The 18094-nt window shown below is 36.0% G+C and overlaps 1 protein-coding gene across 2 annotated transcripts in view; it reads left to right on the top strand.

Annotated features, from left to right (window-relative positions):
* The first annotated feature begins 7364 nt into the window (after positions 1-7364).
* Positions 7365-18094, top strand: part of LOC131063791 (peptidyl-prolyl cis-trans isomerase FKBP16-1, chloroplastic) — a 108766-nt gene continuing 98036 nt past the window's right edge. The window contains exon 1 of one of the 2 annotated variants that reach the window (XM_057997722.2): positions 7365-7568. In XM_057997722.2, the coding sequence (XP_057853705.2) occupies positions 7483-7568 (86 nt within the window). In that variant the 5' untranslated portion in view covers positions 7365-7482. The remainder of the gene's footprint in view (positions 7569-18094) is intronic. The other variant, XM_057997721.2, reaches the window with a different exon arrangement.

An 18094-nucleotide genomic window follows, 5' to 3' on the forward strand; every position in this document is an offset into this window, starting at 1 on the left:
CCTGAAGTGGATCAACCGTGTAACCAACAGATGCTCATATGCCCATACCTGCAACAAGGTCACCTCGCATCCCAATCATGTTGATTATTATATACAAACAAATGCAACTCATAATACAAGTATGCCAGCACACACGACCCCCATGCAAACTTGGTGTGCTATGTCACCAATGTTTCTAGTGTCCTCCCCCATCCCACTGCCAAACCTTGTGCCACCCTATCTGGACACAGGAACCCACTGATCACTCCTACCAGTACCGCTGGTAGCGCCAATCTTGTCTGTCTCATGGTATCCCAAGCCAAGTGTCCTGCCCTCATCTCTAGTCCTGGATCCTGAAACACTCATCTCAGTGCATCCTTGTCTCCCTCTCGATCATAAGGAACTAACTCCCCATCGATCGGTACCCTTAGTATCTTGTACACATCCTCCAAGGTGACTGTCATCTCACTCATCGACAAATGAAAAGTGCATGTCTTTGAGTGCCATCTCTCAGCTAATGTAGTCATCAATCCCATGTTTGCCCGAAACTCAGGCACATACAGAATATGTCACAAGCCCATAGCCTGAACTGCTGCTCTCTCCTCGAGTGTCAGCTCTGGTCGTAAACTTTGAGTCAAAGGGAATCTCTCCTATGACTCCAACATTGGTAGGTCCTCCTGCAGTCAAGCAAAACAACTGTGTCAATCATAGTGGCATTCCTTGTTCATCATAAAGTGCTACTTTTTTTTTTTATCTTAGTGCTTATATCTATCATATGACACTCTATCCTGGTGGTACTCCTTGTTCATCACAAAGTACTACCTTTTGGCATTCCCTGTTCATCACAAAGTGCTGCTCTCTTTTTAGTACTCCTTGTTCATCATAAAGTACTACCTTTTGGCATTCCCTGTTCATCACAAAGTGCTGCTCTTTTTAGTACTCCCTGTTTATCACAAAGTATTGCTTTTTTTATCCTAGTAGCATTCCCTGTTCATCACAAAGTGCTGCTTTGATCCTATCCTAGGGCCTCTTCTTGAGTGTATCCTCTTGAGTAGTTTCTTGATTGGCAACGTATGTTCTATCACAAAATTGTCAATCCTAGCCCTAGCTGCTATTCTAGTCTTCCCTAGAGGACCTGCTTGAGTTTATCCTCTTAGCAGCTTATCCAATTGACAGCGTATGTTTATCACATAACTGTCGATTTGGCCTTGAAGACATGAACGCACATTCATGACATAAACGCGCATACATACTGCATATATGTGCCTTCTCTGTACAGACGTGCCTGAATCACACGGATGTGCCTCTGATCTACCTAGACGTGCCTGTCCTGCATAAACGCGCCTGCAAGACACAAACGCGCTCGCATCTGACACAAACACTGCTGAATTCATAGACATGCCTGACACAAACACAAACACAACTAGCCCACCCAGACGCGCCTGACACTAATGCAGACGCGCCTTAACGTTTCCCCCCCCGCTTGACATAAAGCACATTTATTGCCCTACTTGACATGCATTTATGACAACAATTAATGCAACAAAGTACAAGGAGGTTTTGTGGTACTTACTAGCTCTCCTGCATCTGATGGCCTCTCAAATCGAAACGCGATCGAATCTATGCACCAATGCCATCGCTGCTGACTGCTGACTACTCTCTGCTCTCTGTACACTCTGATCTCTTGGATGTGTGGATGACAATGAGGATATCTTATAGACTACCCTAGCCCTAGTCTCCCGTGTCAGTCTTCTTTATCCCGTGACTTTGTCACTCTATCCTATCTTGTTAATCCATTTTAGCCTTTTCTTTCTTATCGAGAGATTGTCTGCGATCTTTTCAAACATTTTCATCCAATCTCTTGAGGGGGCATATCATTCCCATCTTGGGGTAACTTCGTATCAGTTCATCCTATCTTCTTTGAAACAATGCGACAATCTGCATTGTCTCAAAGAGGGGCAAAATGTAGACACCTAAAATTGTCCTGTCTAATTTAATAAATATTTTATTTATTTAATTATTTAAGCCTAATTCTTCTATTAATTAAATGAATCTTTATTTATTTAATTAATTCATTTATTAAATAAATACTTTTATTTAATGGATCTTCTAGCCTTATTTCTCATTTAAATAAATACATTTATTTATTTAAATTACCCTTTTCCTAAATTAAATAAATACTTTTATTTATTTAATTAATCCCACTTCCTCTATTATTTAAATAAATCTTTATTTATTTAATTAATTCATTAACCTTTTCTACCCATGACACATGTCATTCATCTCTTAATTCCTACACTACCTACCCTCTCATTATTTTCTTATTTTCTCTACCTACCCTCTAATCCTAGCCGACCATTTATCTTTTACACCTCTCAATCTTATCCCTCCATTTCTTATAGTGTCTTCTATATAAGGAGATGCTTCCTTCATTATCAATCCTAATTGATCTTTGAAACCTTCTAGCATTTGAACTTTCATATGTGATCAAGCCTACTTGCAACCATATTTCTGTTCTTTGTTGAGCTCTCGTGCACACATAAAATCTAAGAGCAAATATATCAAGCAAGATCAATGGAGTTCCAAACCCTATTGGACATGTGATGGTATAATCTCTGTGATTTCATTTGATTTGCATTGTCTTAGGTAATCTTCATATGTTATGGCTGATCTTTGTTGTTGTTAGGCTAGGGTTTTGTGGTTGAATTCATTTAGTCTTTCAATATTGTTGCTTATCCACTTTCACCATAAACAACTGCAAATTTGGGTTGCAATTGTCTTCATTTCTCAATCATGGTTGTTGTCTTTTGTTTGGATGCTTCAACAATAATCATTATGTCTATCTTAAGAGTCAATTGGTTGGGACTGTCATAATGCATAATTGTATCCTTTTGTATAGATGCGTTTAGCTGTCATTTTGTCTTGTAACTGTGTATATCTCTTGAAGCTATTCAATGTTATTGTGATAGTGATAAGGTAAGGCTATCCCCTTGTTCTCCTACATTGACTATTCCATGGTTGGACAAACCATGACTCTTTTTGTAACTGTAGCAGAGATCTTATAATCTTTACTTATATCACCTATGCTGCTCATATTGTTTGTCATACAAACCTCTATCTCTTTGATAATTTTGAGATCTCTCATGTGACTTCATTCGACCTTTATCATTGTGAATACATTTCACTACTTAAGCTGTGCTTTGTAGACTGAAATCATAGGTGATGTTCCATATCCAATATTTGGCAATGGTTGGTTCTTTAATGGCTATGGTATCCTTTGTTTGCTGCCCTTGAAGATGACCCAATCTTTGTCAAATTGGTACATGCATCTGTCTTACTGTGACTATAAACCCTCTATTGCATTCAAACCTTAATCTGCCACGTGGCTAATATTCTCTCCACTGTGATCATGAATCTCTTAAGTGCTTTGAAGACCTAGCGTACTGTCCATTATGGCTGCTACATTATGATGAAGATTTGAGGTTTCATAAGTGATTCCTGTCATTATTGGGTAGTCAAGATTGACTGAGATATTATATGCTCTTAACCCTTGTATCCTTGTTACTATGTTAATAGCAATGATAACTATTCATTCATTGCATTACCAAAAGTTTTGACACATTTAACTCATGACTGTCCAAAAGCTATTTAAAGCTGATCTCCTTGAGTTGGATGTCCTTATCTTCTTGCCAACCTTATGACTACAACTTTAAAACTTATACTATTAGCTCTTTACTTCCAGCTCTGCATCTATTGTTATATGTGTCATGATAGTGACAAGGTGCTTGATCTTTCAATTTTGTGGCTCCTTCACAAAGGTTGTTATCATTATCATTGCTCTTCTTGATTTGAATGACCCAGATGATGGTTTGGTTAAAGACATGATACTATATTCCCTTTTGTTTTTCTGAATTTGTCTTATGATTATGTCTCGGAGCACTGCATGCTTGCCTTTACTCATATGATGGATTTGGTCACCTGTCGATCGTGGGACGCAATTTTATTCATTGTTGTATGTGTTGACATTGGATGGCAAATTTTACCTGTCATTGAATGCCAATATATGGGACCGTGGATATAGTTGTGTCTCATGTTTGATAACTAATTAATGACACCTTGTGAGTATTGACTAGTATGCTGAGCTCAACCCTTGTGGGAGCCCATTTTAACCCACATACTTGATACTTGTGAGATGGAAACCTGCCTTATATCTGCACAATGAACAAACAAGTTAGAAAAACAAGAAGCTCATGAAGCTTCTGATGATTTGACATTCCGATCACTGATTCTCTTGCTGTTTTGTTTTGATTCTTTCCATCTGTAGTCTGATATATGTGTGTATGAGTAGATTTGTTAAAGAAATTGAGATCCCGAGCTCTAACACGATTGTCTTTCACCTCTTGTAGGCACTCTAGGAGCACTAGGAGCATGAAGATACAAGATGCGGCTTGATCACATCAAGGGTTTGTCATTGAAAGGCAATGACAAATCCCCTTTTCTCTCTTTTCTGTTTATCCATTTGTATATCATTCTACCCATTGTACATTCTCAATGATACCCATGACTTGTGTGGATCCTTACACATTTATGTAAATAAGCAGTTTCTTTCATATGCAGTTTTAAAAGTACATTATTGAAATACAATGCATACTGAAAAAGATTCTTCATTTGTATATTCAATTATAAATAAATGATGAAGTACAAGAAAAGATTTTTGTGTACCTCTCTTTCATTTGATGCGTAAGGCAGATCATAGGCCTATCAAATTTTGATGGTTCAATATTTAGATAACAATATTAATATCCGTTCTATGAAGAGCAAGATTGAATCTCTTCAAAACAAAGATCTAGTAATTCTACAACAAGGGAAGAGGAAAAGAAAATGCTATTGATTCTAAAAAATGTGGCCAAGGATGTCAATGCCCATAAAGATTGTCTATGAAAGGCATATTGGTGCTCTGAAGCTCAAAATGAAAAATATTAATGATAATCTCATTAATTTGGTCAATACGAGTTACAAGTCTATCCACAACAATGCTAATAGCATGAAAAACTTGGTGGATAAATGGAAAAAGATGCAAGCTTCTTAGTGTTCTGATAATACTTGTATTGACCTAGACAATGTTGATAAGGATAAAGAGGTTTTGGATGTTAAGAGTCCTTATGCTTGTACCAGGGGCAACCTCAAGAAGATTGCAAATCAAGCTAGGATGGATATTGATGATATGAAGAATTTGGCTCAAAATCTTGACCAATTGGAGACTAAGGTTGCAAAAGTCCCAAAACATCTCAAGTTGTTTCCTTTGTTTTACTTCATGTTCTGGTGTGCTGGTTTTTTGTGTCTATTTTTTTTTTAGTTTTTGCTGGTGGTTGGTTGTGTTTATCTTTATGGTAACATTTTAACTTTTGTTAAAGGGTTTCGAGTCCCTTCAAAACCTATTTTACCCTTAATAAAAAACACTCTATAAGAGCATGTCCCTCTAACATAAATGAAGGATGTACAAGACAATAAGAATCAAACAAATGTAATTTATTTCTCAAAGTGAGTCTTTAAATTCACTTATCAATAAGAGATTAATGTCTAAGTACACATAATTAGCAAGAAAAATATTTATATTGAGGTCTCCTTGGAACCATTGAAGTAACATTACAATAAATGATCCCTTAAAGCCATAAGAGCACCACATAATGCACCAATAAATAATAAACCATCATAAATATCCATTATACTATGTGCATCAATATCACATACCAAAGCATGTGAAGGAAAGTGCTAAAATGTAACATGTCATCATTCTCATCGCTAGCATTAGTCATATGAAAGAAAGTGTCAAGTTAGAGCTTAGGGGTAAGTGAGGTGGGGGTATATAGAAGAAAAGGATTATAAAGCACCAACTCTATGAAGGAGGAAAAATCATTAACATGTATAAGCAAAGCCTCCATATAGAAAACACCCCATCCATAAATAAATATGCATGAACATGTCAAGGATGAAAGGATCAAATGATACATAGCTTAGGAACACATCAAAATTGGCAAGGTATGCATGGATAACACTGTATGAAAATTCATAAAGAATGATAGAGCAATAATATACAATCCAACTAAGAATGCTAGATTTGAATGCGTAATGTATAAGAATAAGCCATAAAGGGGTGTAGGAAAGTCAAAGTTCCAAAAATGTAAAGATATAAATGATATCTTTACATGAATGTCATAGGGTAAATCAATTAAGAACATTAAAAAATAAACATCCCTAGGACGAAGTATTGGGATTGATTATGATTTTAAAATAAATGTTACAAAAAATGAATAAGGGTACATAGCTCTTAATTTGATGCTGATTTTACTCTATAGATGCTTTCATTTGTTTTGTCCTTGTACTAGAAAATTAGGATATGTTAAATAAAAGGATACAAATAAGTATTTTTTTGTGTGACTATGCATATCAGTTTCAGATTATGGAACTCTCTTGTGTGAATATGACATTGATTGCACAAATTACAAATATGCTATTTATACATGGATTCTAATTTTAATTATAGATATGTAAAATTTGAGTTTAGGTTCTAAAATCTATTCAACTTGAATTTTGGACTCTTAATTAAAATGATAGCATGTATAGAGTTTGCTAGACCAGTAATATTTTTTCTCTATTGTCAATTTTTTAGGATACTAATCTATTGGCTTTATGCTCAAGATCAAAGACAAAAAGCAGCTATGTTGTATGTATTAGAATGCTAATGCACTATTGATGGTACATGAGAATATTTTGATGCTCTTAAATGTGTCACAATATTCTTTCAATGCACTAGATTCTAGATGCCCAAATAAATTAGAACTAAGATAACAAAGAAAATATTATGTATTTCAAATTAACATGTAATAACTAAATGTAAAAATGAAAAATAAAATAAATATTTTTACAAACCACAATCAATCTCACAAATTATAAATTTAAATTTTAAAAAATTAAAACAAAATTTCAAATATTAACAAAAATAAGATGAGATACAAAAATTATATTCCAAGATTTCAACAAAACCATAATACTTATATTTTTCTCACAAATTTAGAATCAATTTTAAAAAATTAATGAAATCAGAAATTGGATACAAACGAAATTATTTTCTAAAATTTTTCTTTACAAATTGAAAATAATGAAAATAAAAATTGAATACAAACGAAATAAGATAAGATTTTTCTTTACAAATTGAAAATCAAAAAAAAAAATTAATGAAAATAAAATGAGATACAGTTGAAATTATGTCCCAAGATTTCAACAAAATGTAAGGCCAAAACTAAGGGGAAAAGTGCTAACATATGGGATTTTCACCATTACAATCGTAAATTAAATGGGCCTACAAGCGTGTGTTAAAATTAAATAGTTGGCCGTAGATAATGGGTTAGAATTTCACCTTGGCAGCTGAGCTGGCAATACAAACGTTGCGCATGACATTACAGGATATAGGCGGAAGTTAATGGGGGATTGTCCATTGTAAAGATGGTGGTCAGTGCTGCCTCATGGGTACCAAACATCTCCTTTCTCTGGAAGCAAGTTTGGATTGGACAATGGCCACTTCAAATTAGGTAACCCTTTTATCAATTCAACAGCATACATCCACACACAATTAATCCATTCGATGGCATTGGATATATTAATATGAAGTATGTGTTAGTGCATTTAGTATACACAGATCTGGAAATGGGTGCATAGACATGCTACAAATTGATGGCCTGTTAGCTTAAAACAGCTTCCAGTAACAATTTGCCTGAGATGACCTATTAAGTGTCACATTATTTTAACATAACGATGTAGGTACTGGGTGCCAGTTAGTAGCCATTAGCAATTCTTCTTTTCAAAACCATGGATTGTGCTAGAATTCTACAAGACGTTTGTAGAATTCAGGCCCGTTTCAAGAGGATTATGGGTACTGCACTTGGCCCTGAAAAGTCCTTCCACGGTCTCCTGCTCAAAATTTTATATCCTTTGGTATTGGCAAAGGAATAAAGATTCTTTCCGGAGCTATTCTTTGTACTTCATAGACTTGATTTTTATCACAAGTTGTTCCATACTTTGTCTATTCTTTCTTTTCTCACTTTTCCAATACATGCATTGTTTAGCAATGGTATGTGTTTGTGACTATGAGAGTAGCGAAAAGACAATTATGAAATTTGCACGAGATTTACACTGAAGAGAGTCAGGTTTAGGCAGTACCATCGTTTGCTTGTTTCCCTGTAATCTAATCTTTGAGTTTCCTTTGATTAATCATATTGCATAAACTCCAGACAATAGACAATACATTGGTTACACTGTTATCACCTCTAGGTTTATAGACAAATTTTGATGTAAATTTGTCGAAAACTAAAGACTATTTGTACCATCTATTACTAGTAAATTTATCTTTGAAGACAGTTTATGGTCTATAGAGTTGCTAATTTTGAGATAATGTTTCCTGTCTTGATTGTGTGCTCAACCATAAGGAGATTTTGATTGACGATAGGATATCTATATTTAGCATCCTTCATTTTCCTACTTCATTATACTATTGCCTTACCTTTTTGTAAAAATAATGCTCTCTTAGAAGGTGTACTAGCATCAAATGAATTGTAGCGGTGTGGCTAGTGATATGAGTATATGAGCTTCTGTTAGCATATCATTGTTTGTGTTGAAGTATTTTTCCTTTCTATTTTCCCACTCAAATCTCTTGCTATTCCTAAGTAATTCTTGAATATGTTGAGCTGTTTTATAAAATCTACGTACAGACTTTTTATAGAGACTCTTGTGAAGCATGGGGAGCTGCTAATTTGGTGAACATTGGTTGGATTTCTACAATGACGAATTAACTTAATTTTCTTAAGGTCATGTAATTTTCCTTTATTGTAATGTTCCTTTCCTAGGTGACAGGCAGTTGAGCAGGGATTGGCCTATCATTTGGTTTCCATAGGCCAATGGAGTGAAGAGGGAACCCATTCAGGGTTCATGGAGTCTTGCAGGGGGCTTTGTGAGCTGATTTAGACTTTCAGACGGTAGTTCCTACGTTTTAGGGAGGTCTCCTATTTTTTAGGGAGAACTGGCAGTTAATAGGTTGACCACCCGGGGGACCATGGAGTTGAGCAGGAGCCTCTTGGACAGTTTCTGGCACTTTGAGCGAGGTTCCTATTTTTTAGGGCGAGTTCCTATTTTTTAGGAGGAATTGTCAGTCAGCCTGCTAGGGTTCAGTTGTTAGCAGTGATCATAGTACTTCAGACCGAAATAATAATGAAGTGATATTATAATCACTTTATGGAGAAATAAGCTATAATAATTCATTGGCCATCTTACCTAGGCATTTTAGCAAATATTACTATAATAATGAAGGGTTCAAATTAAAATAATGATGGAGGCCCCTTGTGGTTCGATTTTCATAAGGAGGCATAAATAAAATAAAGTTATTTTATTAATATAAGAGGAAATGAAACCCTAATTCGAAATTAGGGTTAGAGACGAAAACCTCCATTTCTTGGGGAAAGGACGAAACCCCTCTCACTTTTCAACATATCGATTTGCTTGGAATGCTTATATCTGGTCAAGGAGGGCTAAAATGAGAGTTTTAATGACAGCTACAGCAGGTTATCATTCTGAAATTCAGATCTGAGCAGGAATTTGATCATTTTCAGTGAAAATTGTGCACATTTGGGCTAGCCGTACTTTCCCAGCTAGACAGTACCATTCTAGCTAGCCTCGGAGATCAAATAAATAAACAAGAGGGTTTTGGAATCAGCTTTTGCCTGAGAATTCATTGTTGGGATTGGATTAAGGCAGATTAGTGGTTATTAACTTATTTCAGAGAATCCATATCTCATTTGAGCTACATATGCAATTTATTGGGAAAAAGAGGTCAAATTGGGTGACTTCTCTTGGCAAGGTTTTGGAAATCAATTTGGGTCTGCTTAGATCTTCTCCGATTGTTTTTGGTAATTCATTTTAGAGTCAATAAAGTCTTTTGGAACTAATTCCACACTCTGGGAGCTCACACATCAGCATCAGTCAATTAAGGAGGCTCAACTAGGCAAGCTTTGGACTCCTGGTATGCAAATTTGCACATTGAGCAAAAATAAATTCTTTCCTTATCAAATTGCACTGCTGTAATAAAAATTAGAGTTCTGATTTTCAATTTTCAGAATTATTTAGTTTTCTATTTGTATTGAATCTATTGTGCAACATTCTAAAAGTCAATAACCCGCAAGTTATCCTCAAAAACACTTTAGACCCAAAACATCTACACACTGGTCAAAGAATTTTATTTAAACAAACCTGTTAGATTGTGCCAATCAGTAAACAACATCTTTCATTTATCAGATATTACATATCCTATCAATTCTTAAACCTAAATGTTTTATGATTATCTTACAAGTCATTTTCTAATTGGTTTTAGCATTGCCTCTAGATACTACGTGTTCTTCCTTTGTCCATTAAATTAGAATATAATCTAGTAAAACAATAAATTTTCCTAGTAAGGGCAGAGTATCAGTATTCCCATAACAGCTGCTAGAGCATTTCTGATCCAGATCTGGGTTAGTTAAGTTAGTCAAGTAGGGTAGCTGAGTTGCTTATGTTCTCATTGAAGCTAAACCTTATTCCGAGACACCTTAAATTCTCTTTCTTGTGAAAAATGACATAAATTGAGTTGGAAAAGCTGTTTGGCACAAAAAGCAGAGGGAGAAGTAACTAAAGAATATGAGTGCAGAAGAAACTGGACCTGACAGAAGAAAAGACAGGGCAGACAGCCAAGGTAGAACATGCCTTACTAGTTTGACAGCGGTCAAAACTGTCCCTGACAGAAACTGGAAGATCAGAGCATGTTCTCTGCAGTTGAAAACAGACGAAGAAGTAACTAAAGGATATGACTGCAGAAGGAACTGGATCTGACATAAGAAAACACACAACAGATGGTTTCAGCCAAGGAAGAACACGTCTCACTAGTTTAACAGTGCTCAAAACCGTCCTTGTCAGAAACTGGGTGAGCAGAGCATGTTCTGCAGGATCTGAGAGCTATGAGATTTGTAATTCATCTTATTGTAAAAGTCACCAAGTGAGGTCATTGTATGAGACTATTCCATAGTGTTATAGAAAATTGGTTGTAAAGTCCTGTTGCTGGCAGCATATGAGTCTTTGGGAGTGTAGTAAAGGTTTAATGAGTGTGAGAGTACTGGAGAGTTGTATGGTGTAGGATATTGCTGTTGTATGTAAGTAGTTATTGTAAGCATTGTTTTCAACTAGAAACCATTGTAATAGCTCATGAGTTAGAGGATTGAAGAGGAACGACACCTCATTCTTTTGAAATTTTCCCAATTTTTGTGTTTCTCGAGGGCACACTGCTGGTGTTTTCCCAATCTTAGAGCTTTTTTGCTCTTTGCATGTATTTTCATATATCTACAGTGGGAATGTTGGAGTCACCTCAAGGATTCATAGGATCTAAGAATTCGTTACAACACCAAACAACTTTCCATGAGATAATAACAAAATGCTATAATGTCCATACTAACACAATATAATGTAAGTTCATTCCTTCAACCCAACTATGGAATGAGAGGAGTTTTTATAAGAAATACGCAATAGGACTCCTAACAAGGAACATGAGTTACAAGTAATAGAAGATGCTTCCTCTAAACGTGACACTTGGGTGAGAGAAGATGCTCCTCACAATATGACACGTATAGGTCAAAACCTATGCAAGCTTATCCAATGCATAATAAACCTAGGATAATAAAATATGCAAACATATTATGCACTCTAAGACTCCCCAATAAGCATAGCTTAGGTAGATAGTGACAATGACAATGGGTCTCAACAATTAGGCAAAATGAGGCACCCATGTACAAAAAACTCTCTTATAAGCAGATAAAGGAGAAAACTTGTAGGAAGAAATTCCTCCCCAAAATATAGAAAAGATGAGAACAACTAAGAAGCCTTACTAAAAGATGTCCCTAAAAGATTAGGAACATTAAGCACTCTACTAAAGCATGAAGAAATTGCAAATGATAACTGAAGAACAATTGCTGTATTGCTTAAACCGAAGAACCTCTGCCAAAAGGTTGAATATCAAGTTCAAAGAGGCTCAAATTTGCACGAGTGACCCCAACTACACTAATTGAACAATGCACAAATTGTGAATTCACACCAATATATTGCAACAAGGCAACAATCTGACTGTTGAAAATGTAGGTACCGATGGACTCATAAATGTTGATCAACTGAATAAGATAGGTTGCCTCCATAAACAAGAATGTAAGAGTGTCCATATGGTATAGGTTCTATCTCACTAAAATGCATAGATAACCATCCATTGCATCCACCTAGTACATAGGAACAAAAACTAGATACATAGCTCACTCCAAAATGAAAGCAATGAAGCATTAGCACAAATAATATGATGCCGTCCCATAATGTTGACAATGGAGAAGTATGGCAGCTCCGTTGAAATTGTGTGTCACAATGTAGTACAATAAGGTGAAGAAGCAACATTTACTTGCAACTAAAATAGTGTGCGCAAAAACAGTGCAAACTGGCACGAAGATAGACTAGGTTGTGAATGCAAGAATAATGCACACACAACAAACTTCCCAGGACATTGTTATAAAAGGTGTACAAGGCAAACTTGCACTCACAAGAAGGTAGACAAGGTTGTGATGGCAATTTTAAAGCACAGACAACAAATCCCCATGGCACTTTATAAATAATGCAAGAACAATAATGACACAATATGCAGAACCCTCAAAAATACAAGTACAATGTGTGACACTTTATTTCAGTGCATTTACAATTTTAAAAGTCTAGACTCTATACAATGGATTCTTATGATGTCCCAAATAGAACCACATGTTAAAAATACAATTCCTACTACAAGATAAGAGGAAATGGAAGGAAACATTTTGAAGTACATGGGAAAATATGCACTTAAAAAAAGGATCCAAAAAGGAGTCTATATGCAAAAGAAATGGCCCTTTAGAGTTTTCAAAATGAGAATTGCATAGCAAGATAACTCAGAAAACTGAAATTATGATCAAATCAAAAGTCCAAACTGAAAACTATTTGCACTATTGTAAAGTATGTGAAATACTGCCTTGTTTAAAAAAAAAACTGCTTGGAAAAAGACTTCCATATGAGCACGAATGGGGCCTCCAAAGTTGAACAACAAAAATAGAAACTTAATTGATGACGGGGTAGGTTGGATGCTTGCACAGTGTTGGCGTTTCATGACATCATCGCCAAATTTAGTTGGATCTGCCAAAGTTAGAGGAATCCACTAATTGTGGAAATCACCTAATTTATTTAGAACCACCATCAAGTTTGGAAGAATACTAAATTTATAATCCTCACTACAAATGGTGAAGTTGCAAAATATCTTGCTAAATTGGGTGTTTTGGCTAAAATATCATGCTAAATCTAGGATTATTGCCAAAAAATCCGCTAAATATGGTGGACTAAGGGAGGTCCTAGATTAACAAATTTTTGTTTTAAGCAAATGTGAAGGAAAGTTGATTTAAAAAACATGGCAGCATGATTTGAAACCCCTTGCTAGGGACTCAAAAGGGCCTCCACCCTTGCTATGATAGAGGCTATGGATGGGCGATGACACCCCTGCCCCCTACCTTACTAATGATGGTGCACAAGAGGCCCTATCGCCTTGTCATGATAGGGTTGTGGCAGGGGGCAAGTACCTGTTATGGTACTTGCAGCCCATTGGGTGTGGCTTGGGAAAAGGATGGAAATCCCCACCTCCCTACACAATTTTTTAATTTTCTTTATGTTTAAAATAGCGCTAGGTTGTGTTTTATAGGTGCCTTTTTTTCTGAAATAAGAAAACATCTTAATGTCTCGAATTAATATTTAGTATAAATGAGTTTTGAGTTTAAATATTTTGACCAAAACTCATGAAAACTAGAAATTTCCCTTTTTACATGATAACATTAAAACCTAGCATTACAAATCAGGCCTACAAATGAAAGTTGTAGATCTAGTATTTTACCCACATTTTTACTAATTCATATTTCTTAAGTATTTTGCATTAACATTGACAACCTATGTTACATCTTGGGTTCACAAAATTTAAAATTAATTGTAGAACGTCTATTGTATTAAATGAGTTTGCAATACATTACAGAACGTTGCTACAACAAAAATAACACATTGAAATACAATAGCGTTTAAACCCACAACAATAAGCTGCAAGCCATACTCAAATTCGAAATGATTGCAATAGTAATAGAAAATCGACTACACAATTTTAACAATTGAAGAATGCAATGTTCACATCCACTACAACCTGCAAGTGGACGGACTAGATATTGTGGGAATTTACCACCATGATAGATCAAACATGACCTCTGAGTGAGATTGTTGTTCCAGCCAAAGGGGGCTCACACAAAATCAAAGGGTTTTCATCCTTTGATCTCGAGTGAATTTGAGGGTTTTTGTCTTTAGATCTGGTTTCTTGAACACCAAGGTTCATAATAATGTTATTTAGGTTCTTTGTGCATATTCTATAATAATTTTCCAATGAAGTTTCTAGATCCCTAATACCGCATGAATATGTCAAAATTTTCATTAAATTCCAAATTGTTAGGATTGTACGTAGTAGAGAAAGCCCATACCTATCGTGTGTCATTTTCCCTTAAATTGTGCTTGAATTTGTGTCACATGTGCTTGGATGCACTTGGGAGGCACAAAGAAATGTTTCCTTCAATTTGCAAATGCCCTCTACAATAATGGTGCAAGGTTCCAAGGGGTTGGAAACCCTAACTGTTGCATTAATGGTAGCAAAGGTGCACAATCTTTGTTTTTTTCACTAGAGGTACATGTGGATTTGTGCACAAAATATTAAATGTTTTTGGGTAGAAGAAAATCCTTTTGAAGAAGTTGCAGATTCAAATCTGGCATTATTGGTGCTTTTGGGTCGTGTTATGGGAGTTTGAGAGTTGGAGGTACCATGGGGAAGGTTGATACTCTTGCTTCAATAGGTAATTCAATGTAAGGGCTTGGGGAGTTGGGGTTTGGGCAAAAAGCATTCTAGTAAGGAAAATTTCAAAACTTTAACAAGGGTGAGGGAAAGACCGGTGTTTGGCAGAAGGGGATGATGGGATGGACAACTTTGAAAGCCTAATAGAAGAGGGGAATGAAGGTGGGGGATGGATGAAAGGTATGCCTAGATGGATAAGTCCAATAATCCAATGAGAATAAAGGAGAAAAACGGAGTTGGGTGGTGCTGCATGCTGGAATGGTAAAGTTCGAAATCTTGACAACTTGCTCACACTTAGAAAATTGAATACAAAAATGCTGCACACTTAGAGTTTTGGAGACCTTTGCAACTTCTAACACATTTGTAGGCCTTTGGTGAATGATAAAGAATAATGCTCAGGCCTTGGTTTAGCTCATTGGACTAAGGAAATGGACCTTTAATCCACAAACACAAATTGTTTGAAAACAGGACATGACAAGTTTGCCCTTGCCAAAAATTGCTTGCCCTCAAACAATGCAAATGCAATTGTTCTAGATTTTTGGATTCTTCCCAACAAACATCCTTTGTAGGTAGGTTCCCCATTGAACTAGATATTTTGTGATGAATCCACTCATTGACTCTTTCGTCCTTGTGACAATGATGGCATTTGTTATCCATATGAGTAGCACTCTTGTAGCTGCAAACAAAAGGGATAGGTGGTAAACGATATGGCAACATTCTCTTAGTGATGCTGCTTGACCCATGCTGATTTTGGTTTTGAATCATATTCTCTTCGAATCCTTGCTACCCACTTTTTCACCATTTTCTTTTGTCCACATGTTGGTAGCTGATAACTCATGCTAAGAGTGAGTTTTGTCCCTGTCAATTGAAATAATTCCTGCCAACAGCAACTAAAAACTTTGCTACCTCTATCATTGAAATGATTTTTAGGAAAACCTTGTAGCCTAATCACCTCGCTGAAAATAAATTCTATCACATGAAGTGCTTTAAATTCAAAATAAGTGGTGAAGAAGTATGCATACTCATTTCACTTACGCACACAGACATAAATGCAAACCCTTGAGAGTTTTGTGATGAGATACACAATTGTATTTCCTCACCTTTGACTTGAATTAAGCAACAAAGGCAACTAACTCTCCATATGTTCCTTTTTGCCATGACGATGAATGGAAATACTCACAAATTCCCACAAGACCGAAGACTGCCACATGTGTTCACTTCCATGTTTTTGTTTTCATAATGTTCTACATAAAATTGGATACATATTAAAATCAAACTATCATAATGTTGTGACCTTTTCACACATCGCCCCATTACAAACGGGGACCCCCTCTTTCCTGCTTTCCGCGTTGGTTAGTTTAGGGTTTTCGCAGCATAGTGGGCAATTTTGAGTTCCCGTGCTCGAGTCTCGGATTTTTGATCATGCCTAATTGTCGTTTAGGGTTTTTGAAGTTATAGGATCAAGTGCGTAAAAGTTGAGATTTTAAATGATCCTAGTTTTTGTCTAAGTGTAGACTTTTTGAGCGTTAACAAGTTTTTGAACGTCCTCGTCGGTGATCTTTAAGTGCCAAGGTGATTCAGGACCTTTAGGAGTTGTTTTCTCGCTCTTAGGAAGTTATTCAAGTTTATTTTGCACTTTATCCCGATAGGTTTCCTTTTGTTTCACTCAAATTTTGGCGAATTTGCCTAAGTCCCAATGCGTTTCATTGAAAATTCTAAGTGTCCAGATGATTTTGAGTGGTTAAATTGTTAAATTCCGGATGAAAATCCATGTTCTAAGGGTCAAAATGTCAAAATTCCTAATGGGAGGTGCTTTTCCCCCCACATTCCCGATGACCCATGATTTTCCCCCACTCAAAATCCTGATTGGTGGTGGATTTCCACTGGATTCCAGATAGACCTAATTTTTCCCCCACTCATTATCCAAACATGGGGCGATTTTCCACCAGGATGGTAAAAATTTGACTGTGGGGGAAATTTTCTTGACAACCCATGATTTTCCACCAAGACTGTGGATGACTTTAATGAGGACTAAAATGATAATTCTTGATACCTATCGATTTTCCACCCGGACTTTTGTGACGAGATTTCATGGATTTTAATGTGGATAGTGATTCCAGACCTTATGCGAATTTCCACAAGTGATGATTTTAATGATTTTGAGTCCGGATAACTATCCAGACAGGGGTCGATTTTCCCTCAAGGTGATTTTTTGTGCTAAGTGGCAATTTTGAATTGGAATTTTCACTCCAGACATGAAATTTTGATAGGATTTTCATCCCAACATGGGGTGATTTTCCCCCAAATGAACATTTAATAATTTTTCAATGATTTTTATTGGGATTTTTATCCCAATTAAAATCGATTTTCCCCTAGAGGTCATTTTTGATCTAAATTTTAATATCTTTCAAATAAATTGACCCCACATTTAATTGTTTTTAAAAGTGATGATTATTTAAAAGATAAAAACAATGAATAAATGATTTGCAATGAATATTAAATGATTTTTACCTTCTAGAAGCAAATCGATTTTCCCCAGGCAAGTATAAGTAACAAAGTTTTATCCCACATTGCTTGTGTGGTGAAAACTCAAGGCAAACACAAGTTTAAAAGGGAGAGGCCAGCAATATAATATTATTATATTTGCCAAGTGTGTTTCAGGCTTAGGTGATTTTTCCTCTAGCTGGCGAATTTGGTGAAGTGTCAAGTTGACACATTTGAGGTTGAAGTTGATTTCATTGATTTTTTTTCTTCATTCCCAGCCCTAGGCGATTTTCTTTGGCAGCCATTGGAGGGCATTTGAAGACATTTTCCGACTTAGGTGATTTTTTGCTAGGGTGGGGCCATTTTTGGGAGAAGGTGATTTTTGTTTTAGGGTCATTTGCCTCCATTTTTTGGGTTAATTTCTCCATGTTTGGTGGCGCCATAGCTGAGAGATTCCTGATCAACATTTTCAGACCTAATATTTTCTCCATTGCTGAAGTTTTCTACCTCCATTGTTGGGTGGGCACATCATTTTCAGACATGCATTTCATTACCAGCTGATTTCCACCTAAGGCGATTTTGTCTAAAGGCTGTTTGGAGGAGTTTTCAATGCATTTTCAGAGCCTTCTA

This window comes from Cryptomeria japonica, chromosome 1 (genome assembly GCF_030272615.1).
Source record: "Cryptomeria japonica chromosome 1, Sugi_1.0, whole genome shotgun sequence".
Taxonomy (NCBI): domain Eukaryota; kingdom Viridiplantae; phylum Streptophyta; class Pinopsida; order Cupressales; family Cupressaceae; genus Cryptomeria; species Cryptomeria japonica.